The following is a 15059-nucleotide window of genomic DNA, read 5'->3' on the forward strand; positions in this document are numbered from 1 at the left end:
TCAGGTATGTAGTACAGCTGGCATTTCTTCCCGGGTCTCTTATAACAAATTCTTTGCTCTTAAACACTATCCTAGCTTAAACCAGTAGTATAGGTGATACTATAGTTGTTACTCTATGAAACGGTGAGTATTTACAATATAATTTTTGATAATTAAATTAGTGCTATAAATAATAAATGAATACATAAATAAAATGATTTTATTTCTGGATTGCTTATTTACATATCTCTACTTCTACATTTAATTCTTACGGATTTGGTCAGTTCTTCAGTCTTAAGGTTTATAATGAGACACAGGAGATAACTTTTATTTACTCATCGCTTTTTTAATCATTGCTTCCAATTGTTAGTTTCTGCAAATGTTTTCCAGATCCTAGCTTACAATACGTTTCTACTTTCCAGTGAGAGTTTAAATTTCACACAATGAGATAAAACAGTTGTTAAAACAACATCCAAATAATAAAAGAAATAAAATTTTTAAAAGAGAAAAACAATATAAATAAATACTTTTATGTTCTTGGGGTGGTTCAGAGCTTTCAGAAATCGAAGTCTATCTAAAAGAGCACAATTATTAATTAACTTAGATTCCCAGAGAGAAATATTGATGCAAGCTATTTTCAGAGTTAAGGCTTTTTACAATTGCATGTTGAGCAGAAGTTTATTAAATACTGATAGGCTGGTGAGGGTGCAGTAAAACTTTATGACTAGCTCAATATATAGCTGAGCAGTTTTCCCTGATCATTACTTTGGCAGCCTTACCTAACTCTGGTACCACGTAGTAAACAGAACAGGCTATGAAATAAGGTAAGTTTATGGATCATGCTTCTTTGTTACTTTCATGTTTTCCAAGTAATTATGTGTTCCCTTAATTTATGTTAGCAATACTCCTATCTGCACTTGTTTAAAATAGCGAAGATAACATATTTTCATTTGCCATTTTAAACATATAACCACTTGCACTAAAACAGGAGAAAACATTTCTAAATTTTTTGTGTGTGTGTGAGGAAGATCAGCCCTGAGCTAACATCCACGCCAATCCTCCTCTTTTTGCTGAGGAAGATTGGCCCTGGGCTAACATCTGTGCCCGTATTCTTCTACTTTTATATGGGACGCTGCCACAGCATGGCTTGACAAGCAGTGCGTTGGTGCGAGCCGGGGATCAGAACCCCAGGCCACCAGCAGCAGAGCGCACGCACTTAACCACTATGCCACGGGGCTGGCCCCTCTAAATTTTTTTAAGATATCAGAATATTTTCTTTGCCCAGCTCTTCATTATAATTTTTGTCAAACTTAAGTGGAATCATAGCAGGTTTGGTTTAATTGCTCTATATAGAAGAAAATAAAGATCAAAAAATATTTTGAAATATAGAGAAATACTCTCAATATGATTAAATATATTTTATTTAAGAAAGTATATATAGACAGAGTAGAATGCTACATTTATAAAACATTTAATCTTTTCTAGCAAATCTTTTAAAGATCAGTCATCAAGCTACCATTTAATAAAGTGTTACTCATTTTGAAAATAAATATACAGAGAAAGGACATCAATATGTAATTTCTCCAAAAATATTTTGCTTAAAATTACTGTGATCTAAAATATAACCACTGTAATTACCACCTACAGCATATGGACAATTCTAGCACTGATTGTTTATGAGTACTCATGTGAGTAATTTAATTTTGGTACATTAATTGTGTTCTGATTCTTCTAGATAAAAGAGGGTTTGCTGCATGAAAATATGCATTTTTTTTATACTTCCCTTAGCAAAAGAAAAGCACAATCCTTTTTATTGGCTTCTGGATACCAAAGTAGGATATTACTTTGAGTGAAACTTAAACTTTCTTAAAATTAAACATTAAATGCAATTGTGTAGTTTCTCCCACGAACTGGGTTTCGTTTTCTAAACAGCTTTATATATCACCTGTCGCTTTGATTAATTTAGCTTACCTTCAGGTTCTCTGAAGATTACTGATGCAATAAACGGCTTGCATACCTGTTACAGGAAATCATATGCCAAAATTGAATGCTAATCTTTAAACATTCATTCATAAGGTATTTTTAATAAATTGAGCTTGTGCTTACTTGATGCCAGGCTCTGAACTACTTTCATGATTCTTGCTACTAGGACTATAACAATCCAATGAAGGAAATTAATATATACATAAATAATTGCCATAGATATGCCACGTGCTGTAGTAATATGGAAAAAGGATAGATTAACTCTGCCTCTAAGAGTAAGAAAGAACTCAGAAGGAATATGGCATTTGAACCAGGCATGAATTGGAACTAACCTAGAAGAGCAGGTGTGGAAGGGTTGAAGAAAGATTAAATAGCATATGCTAAGAAGACTTATCCAAAAATGATGTTGCAGAGATGGGGATAGGATGAGGGTATAATTCTGAAAATATTGTGGAGGTAGAATCAACAGGACTTGTTGAATGATTGAATGTGGTAGAAAGCTGTGGAAAGGGGGCAAGAAGTTTCTAGGTTGGGATAACTGGGTACATGAACTGACATAGATAGTTAAAAAATTAATTTTAAAACCAGCAATTTATTAAAGCATTTACTGTGAAAATTCTCAATTCCTATCTGGGTATATGCTACTGACTTAAGATTTATATAAAAATCATAGAATACAGAAAAGCCATGGAAACTTGGAGACTAGGGGAGATGAGAGATGTATGGTTAAAACTAAATTAAACAAATATGCTTTAAGATAATCACTAGAGAAGAGCTCTTCCAGATCCACATTTAGGTACTCTTGGTGTGCTAGCTCAAATGCATAACGTTATCTGAAAATAAATATATATTTTTTATATGAGAGTTTGGTATATTTTATTTGTTATTTGAGAGAGGAACTTGGAGATCATGCAGTTTGTCTTTTTTTTTAAGCAATTGTTCCCAATTATATACTGCATATACATATATATATATTCTTTTCCACAATATTTCATATTTATATTCTCCTATAGATTTATATTCTTTCCCACATATTTATATTTTTTCCACAATATTGTTATTAGAAAGAACTGTTGGAATTGGAGATACAGTAGGGAGAACTGTTACAGGGGGAAGAACTGGATTTTTAGACTTTGAGAAGGTAACTTATTTTCTCTAAGTTTGAAGTTTCTAATGAGGAAAATGTGAATAACAGCATCTTCTTCACAGAATTATGAAAATTAAAGAACATAGTGCAAGTGTGAGGTTTCTTTGACTTGAAAAATGCTCTAAAATGAGAGAGCAAGGCACATCTGCTTAGAGATCTTTTTTTCCCTCTCTGTTTTCATCTTAGTGGACATAGTAGTCCATTACAGTAAATGTGCATCACGAATTCACTCCTTTTACTTAAAATTGCATGTGTTGTTTCCTTTTACGCCAATGTGTATTATTTTTTTTTGTTTATTTATTTTTTTTGAGGACCACCAGCCCTGAGCTAACATCCGATGCCAATCCTCCTCTTTTTTGCTGAGGAAGACTGGCCCTGGGCTAACATCTGTGCCCATCTTCCTCTACTTTATATGGGACCCCGCCACAGCATGGCTTAACAAGCTGTGCGTCAGTGCATGCCCGGTATCCGAACCGGCGAACCCCGGGCCGCCGCAGCAGAGCACACGCACTTACCTGCTTGCGCCACCGGGCCGGCCCCAATGTGTATTATTTTATATTAGAAACTGATAGAGCTAGCTGCAGCTCTGCTTGTGTTGTGCTTAGTAAAAAAAAAAGGAATGATATAATTTCATGATAATGATGGTAATGATGGTGGCTAATTGTAGTTATGTTTTACATTTTAAAGCTTGTTCCTTTTCTTTCTTTAGATGGCAAAGAAGAAATTTACTGGTTTAGAAATCACTCTGATTGTCCTCTTTGTTATAGTTACTATAATAGCTATTGCCCTAATTATTGTTTTAGCAACTAAGACACCTGCTGTTGATGGTAAGTAATGTTAAAAATACTTATACATTATAGTGAAATTAAGATAAAGTTTACTCCATAATAGTTATGGATTTTAAAAAGTAATCTATGTGAGCTGAAACATGAAAAAAGATCTCAGGTAAGTTATATAATTACTCCAACATTTTTATGTTTTATATCCCAGTTATTTCAATGAAGAGCCATTGTAATTAAGGAATCTGTGTGCTTTGACATTAATGGCCTTTGCCAGATCATGTTGCTTGAGAAGTAGCAAAGAGGCAAAGGGTCAAGGTATTAATGGAAGGTGGAATAATCATCTACTGTTACTAGCGAGGTTCCTCTAATTAGTGGGAAGACCTGGTTTCTGCTCTGGCCTTCAGACACTTGCAAAGGGGGGTGGGAAATTTGGAGGAATACCCCCTTTGTCTTAGGCTCAATTTCGTTTTAAGGAGAGAGAGGTTGTATGAGAAAAACAGATAGAAGGAAGGTAAAACAAGGCTTGAAGTCTTTATCTTTTTTTCTGAATATTTCTATGGTCCACCTAACCTACTGCTCTTTCTTCATCATTCTCTCATGACCAAATCAGAATTGGAAAGGATGTTACAGATTATCTTCTAGTCTAACTGTAGTTAGCATTTTCTACTGCTGTTAGTCTTTTGTTTTACCTTCTTTCAGTAAACTGAAAGCTCACTACATTGTGAAGCAATCAATTTTATCTTACCCATATCTGATTGCTAGAAAGTTCCTCTTTATTATATAGAGTTAGGATTTATTTTTCTTCACTATTCTCTGCTTTCTCTTCTATTCACTTCAAAGTATTTTCTTCCTCCTACTTTTCTATTTTCTTCTCGAATTCTTGTGTCCTTTTCTACATCCTTTTCCCATCTATGTTTCTCCATCTTCTTTCTTCATCCATAAAACACAAATTGTGAAGGTAGTAGGAATGTACATTTTGTTTCCTTTTGAATCTACCTCACCACCTTCTGTGAATATATTTTGTTTTTCTGAAGAAACAGTCAACAGAGCTCTGCACAGTCAATTTTTAAATATCATTTGGATCTTTTCTGTTTGATAACTAGGAGTTGAATTTGTGGATCCTATTTTAATGAAAAATTTATTTTTATTTTCATTATATATACATTCATCCACTCTTTCAATGTAAAGTATTCATTGCTTGAAAAATCTGAAAAAAATTAAATACTATGTTTTTTTTATTGACCATTTTCTTTCCCAGAAATTAGTGCTTCTACTTCACCTACCACTCATACAACCACTGCGTATCCTGGTTCAGGAAATTGTCCAAGTGAGATAAATGATCCTATCAATGAGAGAATAAACTGCATTCCAGAACAATTTCCAACACAGGTCTGCAACAAAAGTCTTCAATATTTTTTATGAATAGATATATATTATAATAATTATATGAAAATAATTGCACATATTGGATCAATTCCATATTTTTTGTGTGTGTGTGTGTGAGGAAGATTAGCCATGAGCTAACGTCTGTTGCCAATCCTCCTCTTTTTTGCTGATGAAGGTTGGCCCTGGGCTAACATCTGTGCCCATCTTCCTCTACTTTATATGGGGCACCGCCACAGCATGGCTTGACAAGCGGTGCGTCAGTCTGCGCCAGGGATCCAAACCTGCAAACCCCTGGCCTCAGAAGGAGAGCATTCGAACTTAACCGCTACACCACTGGGCGGCCCCCAATTCCATATTTTTAAAGATCTAGCCATCAACTAGGTTGCATTTATCTTTTTATTATAGTTCCATAAAAATAGATGGGAGATAATAGAAATTATTGAGCTTTCTTTTCTGTACATATATTCAAGTTAAGTTAATATTTTTCTATGCATAACAAGCTACTGTTAATTTTATAAACCTTCCTGAATTTCTATCCTCTCAAATCTACTTCTTAAATTAAAAAAAGTATTATCTTTGACAATTTAGAACACTTGAGAGAGAATAATGCCTTACTAGGGTATTTGTGATGAAGGCATTGAGAAGTGTCTGTAGAAAATAAAGTAACACTGATTTTTTAAAAATTATTATTATTTGGTAATTGGGGAGAAGAAGCTCAAATGGAGAAAATTAGAGTAACTGAATGGATTCATGTAACTCTGAGTTGACTCTTCCTTGGTTTTCATAACCTGCATGGGAATAAAGGTCAATGAGTGTTTGTGTGTGTGTGTGTGTGTGTGTGTGTATTCACATTTTGCAATATCTACATATTATATGCATATCTATAATATATCTATAATATGCATATCTGTATCTCACCTCTCCCACTCCCTCCATCACATACAAAATAACAAATGGACTATAAAGTTCTATTAGCCCTATTCTACCATTGCTACATCATAGTTGATACATAATTTTCTGATTAATTTGCCATAAAAATTTGCAAATAGATAAGATTTTTCTTAGACGACGTTAGGAATAGTGGGTCCTATAACCTATTGATAAAAGAGCTGGATAACATGCTGTTTACTATGACACACTGAGCATATTGGCCAGATATTCTCTTTAGCTAATATTCTTCTTAGGAAATAATTGAAGCTCAACATAGAATTCTATTAGGAACAATATGGGTTGTTAGGATCTTAAATGGAAACAACAGTTAAAAGCCAATGGTTTAAGGTTTTATGCCTACTATTAGTTTTTAATGTCAGCCTGTTAGGTTGCTAAAGAATGTTTTCAATGTGAAACCAATTAAACTTAGGAATTTAACAAATTTCAGCTAATATATTTTATATTTGTCATGTAAGAAAAGACAGTGAACTTAAAATGGCAATTCTATAATTCTACCCAGAGTATATTAGTCAGCCGGGGCTTCCATAATAAAATACCACAGACTGGGTGGCTTAAACAACAGACATTTATTTTCTCACAGTTCTGGAGACTAGGAGTCAAGGGGCACCAGGGTTGGTTTCTGGTGAGACCTCTCTTCCTGGCTTGTAGACAGCTGCATTCTTGTTGTGTCTTCACGTGGCCTTTCCTCTGGGCATGCACAGAGAGAGAGGGACAGAGAGAGAACTCTGGTGCCTCCTCCTCTTCTTATGAGGACGCTGGTCCTATCAGATTAGGGCCCCATCCTTATGACCTCATTTAACCTTAATGCCCCCCTTAAAGCCCTATCTCCAAATACAATCACGTTGGGGGTTAGGGCTTCCTACCTATGAATTGTGGGGGGTACAAGTCACTTCATAACACAGAATCAACCCACTATGTATTATTACATATAATTCTGTATGCATACTCACACACATATAATAGAAGTAAGAACCCAACAAATTTATTGTATTTTTACCTACTGAAGTTTGTACCTATTGATGGATATTTAATGTTTTAATTTTTCACTTTTTCAAATGAAGCAGAGAAAAAAATGAAGTTAGATTAGGAACTAAAAGTAATAGAGGAAAATGCCTGAAATCCTGAAAAATAGAGCAACTAAAAATAAATAACAAGTATCAAAATCTATACAAAAGAAACCAAAATTATTTTTATTTTAAAAGCAACAATGAGGATATACATTTTTGAACTAATATTTTGATGTGTATATGTAGTGGGTTGAATGATGTCCTCCAAAAATTCATGTCTACTTGGAGCCTCAGAATGTGACCTGATTTGGAAATAGGGTCTTGCAGATGTAATTAGTTAAATGAAGTCATACTGAATTAGGGTGGACCCTAAATCCAATGACTGGTGTCTGTGTAAGAGGAGGGGATGACACACAGAGAACCACAGGAAAGAAGTCCGTGTGAAATGAAAGTAGAGATTGGAGTAATGTATCTTCAAACCAAGAGATATTGAGGATTACCAGGAGCCACCGGAAGCTAGGAACAGACAAGGACGGATTCTTCCCTAGACCCTCAGAGGGAGCATGGTTTGGCTAACATCTTGAATTAGGACTTCTAGACTCTGGAACTATGAGAGAATAAATTTCTGTTGATTCAAACCACCCTGTTCATGGCTGCTACAACAGCCCTAAGAAACCAATACAGTATGTTTGGAGGAACTTCATGTAACTCCATCTTACTAAATATTTTTCATATTACAAGATGCAATTATAATTTGCTTATTTCTTTTCTCTTGTTTTTAAAACAGCACCTTTCCATGTTTCCAAATCAGTATATCTGTGTCTAAGTCTACCTCTTTGTTTTTACCAACATTTAAAAGAAATCTTTCATAAAGGCTACTGTAAATGACAATTTTTATACAACTATCTCTTTGTATTGCTGGGAGTATTTCTATAAGTTAGATAGCAGAGGTAAAATTGCCTGATCAAAAATCACACACTTTAGGGGCCGGTCCCGTGGCTTAGCAGTTAAGTGTGCACACTCCGCTACTGGCGGCCCGGGTTCGGATCCCAGGCACGCACCGACTCACCGCTTGTCCGGCCATGCTGAGGCAGTGTCCCACATAAGCAACTAGAATGATGTGCAACTATGACATACAACTATCTACTGGGGCTTTGGGGAGAGAAAAAAAAAAAGGGAAAAAAGGAGGAGGATTGGCAATAGATGTTAGCTCAGGGCTGGTCTTCCTCAGTAAAAAGAGGAGGATTGGCATGGATGTTAGCTCAGGGCTGATCTTCCTTCCCCCCCAAAAAAAAAAATCACACACTTTAGATTTTGTTAGATAATGACCTCCAAAATGGTCAGATTCAACTGTACTCCCATTTGCAATGAACATGTATGGGTGCACATATCTGTGTGTATGTACACGTATGTGTATCTGAAGCCACTTTAGTTTGATGTGAAAATAGGAGAGGAGTTAACATGTATAACAGCAGCTACTAAAAGTAGAGACTTTTAACTTTTTTCAAGGCAAATAGCCAAGAAAAAAAAACCCACAGGTGTTCATATTACAAAAGTGTATCATACTACTAAATTTAAATATTAAGTAGATTTTTAATTATACCAGTGTTAACACACAGCATCATCATGGGTTCAATTTTTTATGTAAACATATGTAATTTTTCTTCCACTTCACATAATTTTCCATATACATCACCAAATTATTGAGAATTCAGTATTTTGCTTTATTCATTCAATGCAGTGGCAGCAACTAGTTGCAAACCTGTCAAAAAACTAGTTTAAATAGTTTAATTAAATGTTGAATTAATAATTAGCTGGAAATAACTACTATGAACCTTATATGTAGGTTTGAATTCAGGGCCATGTCTTCATCTTTATAGCCTCACTTGCAGCTTGATACACAGTTGGTACACAATAAATATTTCAGTTCTTTTGCATTGACTGTATGACAACAGAATAGATTGTAATTAGCCAGAGGGCACGAACTTTTAAAATACTCGAGCTTACGATAATATGTATTGATATGTAATTTGATAAATCACAACTCAGAGCATCAATCTCTGATATGGGTAATGAATTCAATTCATCAAATATTTATATATCTTCCAAATGAAAAAACAAAAGAATAAGTGAAATTTTAACATATTATATATTTATTTATATATATAAACATTTATTCAAACATTTATTAAAATGAATGAATGTTTAAAAAATAGAAACTGACATACACGATAACAATACTAATCATACGATTCCTTTCATAAATGTTTTATCAGGCAGTTTGTGAAACGCGAGGTTGCTGCTGGAAGCCATGGAATGACTCTCTTATTCCCTGGTGCTTCTTCGTAGACAACCATGGCTACAATGTGGAGACAATGACAACAAATAGCACCGGTGAGAAGGGTTCTATCATGGTGGTCTAACAGAACACATTTTAAGTGGAATGAAAAAATATGTCTTAAATTTTTCTTTGGAAAAATAACAAATAGAATCAAATGGGAAGTATGCACACAAGAATGTTCAAACTGGTTATATTAAGCATTTATTTTTTGCATGATCGTATCTTCCAAATTAAAAAAGAAGTCATTATTTATGATAAAGGCAATAAAATTATAAAAATATAAAAAATATTTGATAATTGTTAATCTTTATAAATAAAGTCATCACTCATGCCAACTTTTCCTTTCTTTAAGGCCTTGAAGCCAGATTAAACAGGATACCTTCACCTACGTTATTTGGAAATGACATTAACAACGTTCTCTTAACAACTCAAAGGCAGACACCCAATCGTTTCCGGTTCAAGGTTTGATTTTTGAGATTTCTAAAGAAGGGTTAATAATAAAAGGCATGTTATAAGCACACCCTTCACCCTAACAAGATATTTTCCCTCTTAAGAAATATTTATGCAATGCAAAGGACTAATTGGACTAGTAACTTCACTTCTCTGAGCTTGTTTAATTAAATGTAACATAAGAAATAATTCCTCTGGCAGTTATTTTTGGAGAATTTAGTAATATAGTCAATGTAAAATATTTGATCCAGTATCTTGAGAAGAATAAACCCACTCAGTAAACTTTAGTAATTTTTAATATTTTAACTGCAGACTACAAGGAAGAATTGGTTTAAAATTTGATTTGAGTGAGATATTAATTGTGCTGTATAAATGTGACTTACATTCACTAGTTCTTTTTATTGGTATCACTTTATTTATGATTTTAAAGAAACTAATTCCTGCTGGATTTTTAGCAAGTAGCTTACTAGTATGGATTTTTGGATTTGGAAGTGAAAACACCACCATATCCTTTGTATATTAGTTTTTTAGCAACAATTTCACAGGAATTAAGAGAATTTTTTTAAACAAATTTCAAAATTCTTATGGGATTTCTAAAGGAGTGATCGCTGAAAAGCAAGAAGGATAATTAAATTTGAAATGTGTAGTATTCAAGAATCAATATTTAGTAATATTATGATTAATTTTTATGTCAGTCAATAAAAATCTTTATTTTATATACATTTATAACCAACTAATTCTATTTATTCCTTAACAATTTATACAATTTATTCTGTGCATAGCCATTCAAAAATGTTAACATTAAGTTTATGACTAGATTAATAGTTCATCCATAAGATTATTAAATTTATTATATTCTGTTTAGAATTTGCATTTAGTACTAAATTCAGAATTGGAAAATTAAATAACGTTTTTGAATCAAGTAATGCTAATTTGTTTAAATCTTTGCAGCTTACGGATCCAAATAATATAAGATATGAAGTTCCTCATCAGTATGTACAAGAATCTACTGGAACACCAGATTCTGAAACTTTATATGATGTGCAGGTTGCAGAAAATCCATTTAGCATCCAAGTTATTAGAAAAAGCAATGGGAGAACTTTGTAAGTAATTATCTCATTTTACAATTGTATAAATTTAAATAACTTGTCATTTTATTCTATTATCATAGAATTAGGAAAGTCTTAATTTTAAGGCAGTTTCAGAAAGAATAAATTTCTTCCCAAAAGAGGGTGGGTGTACATCTTTATAAAGATTATAACAGTAAAAGGGTTTTATTTCCTGTAGACGAAAATTGTGAGAACTTGAATGAAAATATACAAATTGGGGCCAAAGACGAAGGTGGAGAGCATCACTGATAGATTTTAGCTTTACCTATATTTTGCATCCCCTAGAGCTCTAGTTGTGTCCTTTCCTCATTGTTGATCATATTCTGTTGCCAGTTTGTAGAATCAAACAGCTACTATTCAGAGAGCAGCTAATTCTCATAGTAATACTAAAGGACTTTTCTTATATAAATATTAAATTAAATATTGCTTGAATGCCTTCATTATGAATGTATTTTGAGGGATATTTGTGGTAAGAAATTTAGTAATTTTCAGGATAAATGCTCTTGCATCTCCAAGAAAGATTAATTAAGCAATTGTCGAGATTGAATTTCAGCAGTTACTTTTCTTAAACATATTTTAATAATTTGCAATTGACTTTATGTTAAATCATGAAAATAGTAAATGCCATTTAACGTTTCTCATAGTGTATTTTTGATATACATAAAACATACAACATTTTCTTTGTGGAAAAATGATTTTGAACTTAATTTTAGTATATATGTTAGAGGTGTAGAAGCCAGCATAGTGCTATATTTTAAAACCTTGTCTCTGAAACAAGCCAGAACTGGGTTTGAAATCTGGCTCTGCTGCCTGCCACTTTGTCACCTTAGAAAACATGAATTGATTTTCCCAATTTGTGTCATTTGTGAAATGGGATTGATAATGGTAGTTATACTTTAGGATTTTGATGAAGATTAAAGGAGAGAATGCATGTAAAGAATCATATTGGTGATGATGAAGCAAATTGTGTTCATGAAATTGACAAGTTCTGAGTATGGTATAATTCGTGTGTTCCTAAGAAGTGATCACAGCTAAAGACTGACATATTAAAAATGAAATATTCTGGATGATAACATAGACCTATATTTGGTAGAATATTTTATATGTTTCTAAATAAATCGTTTATTTATTTATTTCATGGTACAGGTTTGACACCAGCATTGGTCCCCTGGTGTACTCTGACCAGTATTTACAGATCTCAACCAGACTTCCCAGTGAATATATTTACGGTATTGGGGAACATGTTCATAAGAGATTTCGTCATGATTTAAACTGGAAAACATGGCCAATTTTTACCCGGGATCAACTGCCTGCTGATGTAAGGAACTATCTTTCTTGTTATAAATAAAATCATTGTATTGGAACAGATGATAATTTTAGCCTATTTGAAACTAGCATTTATTTGATGTAACGCCTAATCCAGATGCTTGTTTACTTTAGGAGTGAGGAGTAATAGAAAAGTCCTAAATTAACTCAATTAGTGAACAACAGATTTTATGAATGTTTAAATAGGTATTTCCAGTTAATGAATGTTTTGTTTTGATTTTCATATTTTATTGTTCCCTTTTCAGTTACTCTTGTACTTAAACCTGTCCATGGCTAGTCATTGCACTAGAATAATTCCAAATCTTTACCATGTTTTACATGACTTTGTATGATATGTAGAAAAAATCTTTGTCTGCCTATCTATTGGATAGACCTACTATGCCCACTTCTTCCTCTCCCATAACATATGGTAATCTTCCATAAGTTCACATATTTGCACAAGGAATTAATTCTCTTTGTAAGTACTGAACTTTGAAGTTCTTTATCACTTATACAAGAAGTCATTGAGAGCTCATTTGAAGTTTCACCTCATAAAAACTTCTTCCAAACTCCCTCATGCAGAGTTAGTCTTTCTTTTCTAACCCTCTTTTCATAATTTGGTATGACAATCACCACAGTGTATTATTTGTATATATATTTGTCTATACTTCTAGAATGTGAGATTCTTCAGGACAAAGATCATAACATTTTAAGAAATTATTTTTTTTCATTCATGATTGCTTTGAGTCAAATATTAGTGATTTTTTAAATGCCAATGCTATTTCATTCCACAAAATGAATGTGTTGTTGTTCTAAAGAGCCTCATTTGGTACAGAACTACTAATAAATTCTACCAATCTTTGTTTACATCATCATTATCTGTAATAAACATCTAAAAACCACAAGGTTGAGAACCTTATAGCTATTTTCCATACATTCTTTCCTTTGAACCTCCATATCCAATCAGCCAAGAAGTCTTTTCTCTTTCACATTCCCACTTGCCTCCACCATTTCTTCTACCCATCAGCTCTCAACACATGTACTGCAAAAGTTCTATAAGGGTAGACATCATCTTGGAGTTTCCTGCAGTGCCTTGGGCATACACAGGGCATAGTGGATGAACATACCATTACTGTATCATAAATAGCCTATTAAAACTCATTTAATCATAATAAAACATAAAGAAAAGTTAAGTAATCTATTAATAGCATAATATATATCTTATATCTTAATATACTAATAATTAAAATAAGTTAGATTATTTTATGCTACAAGGTTTCATATAGTACACATAGTAGAGGAAATTAGTGTAGAGATATGAGGAGTAAATTACAGAAACAAATTGGAACTTGTAAAGGCCATTTTAAATACATAGTCTTTTTATTTTAAATATACTTAAAATTTAATTTTCAAATTTTTGCCTTATAGAATAATAATAATTTATATGGCCATCAAACATTCTTCATGTGCATTGAAGATACTTCTGGAAGTTCATTTGGTGTTTTCTTAATGAACAGCAATGCAATGGGTAAGAGTAATTTATCTGATAATATATTTAAATGAGATTTAACTTGAAATATTTTAACTGTTCTCTGTATTCTAATCATAGATATTGTATATCAGAGTAAACTCAATTGTTAAAGATTAATATGTGAAATTATTATAAGCAGGTTTTGCAGTTAGTGAGACCATAGATTTTTGCATATCAGTGCTTCTATTTTGGGGAGAGTATGCTATGTTGTGATATTTAGGCACATTTTTTTTCCCTTCACAGAAACATTGAAACACATCCATGCAAATGAATATTCTTATTCCCACAGGCTCATTTGTTAAGATAAGTTAACATGCCACTACAAATAAAAAATAAAAAGGTCTATATGGGGATCAAAAGAAGGAAGAATAGTTTTTTTTTCTTTTTGCTGAGGAAGATCCGCCCCTCACTAATGTTTGATGCAATCTTCCTCTTTTTTTCTTTCGCTTGAGGAAGATTAGCTCTGAGCTAACATCTGTGCCAATCCTCCTCTGTTTTTTTTTTTTTTTTTTTTTTTTTTGTGAGGAGATCAGCCCTGAGCTAACATCCGCCAATCCTCCTCTTTTTTTGCTGAGGAAGATGGCCCTGGGCTAACATCGGTGCCCATCTTCCTCCACTTTATATGGGACGCCGCCACAGCATGGCTTACCAAGCAGTACTTCGGTGCGCGCCCGGGATCCGAACCAGCGAACCCCGGGCCGCCGCAGCGGAGCGCGCGCACTTAACCGCTTGCGCCACCGGGCCGGCCCCCCCTCCTCTGTTTTGTATGTGGGTCACTGCCATAGCATAGCTGACAAATGGTGTAGGTCTGTGACTGGGATCCAATCCTGCGACACCAGGCCACCGAAGCAGAATGCGCTGAACTGACCCACCACGCCGTGGGGCCAGCCCCAAGAATAGTTTTTTAGTTTATCATAATTCAAGTAATGTAGAATCTTTTGTTTCTTTCATATTGTGAGTACAATACCTATAGTTAATAGGTGAACCAGTGATAATAAAAAGCTACAAAAATTAATAATGTTCTAGCAAGAACAGTATATTATATGGTTATCTAGGCAATTACTATGTTTTACAAATAGAAAAATTAA

At 33.5% G+C, this 15059-nt stretch overlaps 1 protein-coding gene across 1 annotated transcript in view; it reads left to right on the plus strand.

The window, feature by feature from the left end:
• Positions 1-3818: 3818 nt before the first annotated feature.
• Positions 3819-15059, plus strand: part of SI (sucrase-isomaltase) — a 91737-nt gene continuing 80496 nt past the window's right edge. The window contains exons 1-7 of the mRNA XM_058556418.1: positions 3819-3936; positions 5150-5280; positions 9512-9629; positions 9929-10038; positions 10978-11129; positions 12282-12453; positions 13869-13968. Coding sequence (XP_058412401.1) covers positions 3819-3936; positions 5150-5280; positions 9512-9629; positions 9929-10038; positions 10978-11129; positions 12282-12453; positions 13869-13968 — 901 coding nt within the window. The remainder of the gene's footprint in view (positions 3937-5149; positions 5281-9511; positions 9630-9928; positions 10039-10977; positions 11130-12281; positions 12454-13868; positions 13969-15059) is intronic.

Source organism: Diceros bicornis, chromosome 15 (genome assembly GCF_020826845.1).
Source record: "Diceros bicornis minor isolate mBicDic1 chromosome 15, mDicBic1.mat.cur, whole genome shotgun sequence".
Classification (NCBI taxonomy): domain Eukaryota; kingdom Metazoa; phylum Chordata; class Mammalia; order Perissodactyla; family Rhinocerotidae; genus Diceros; species Diceros bicornis.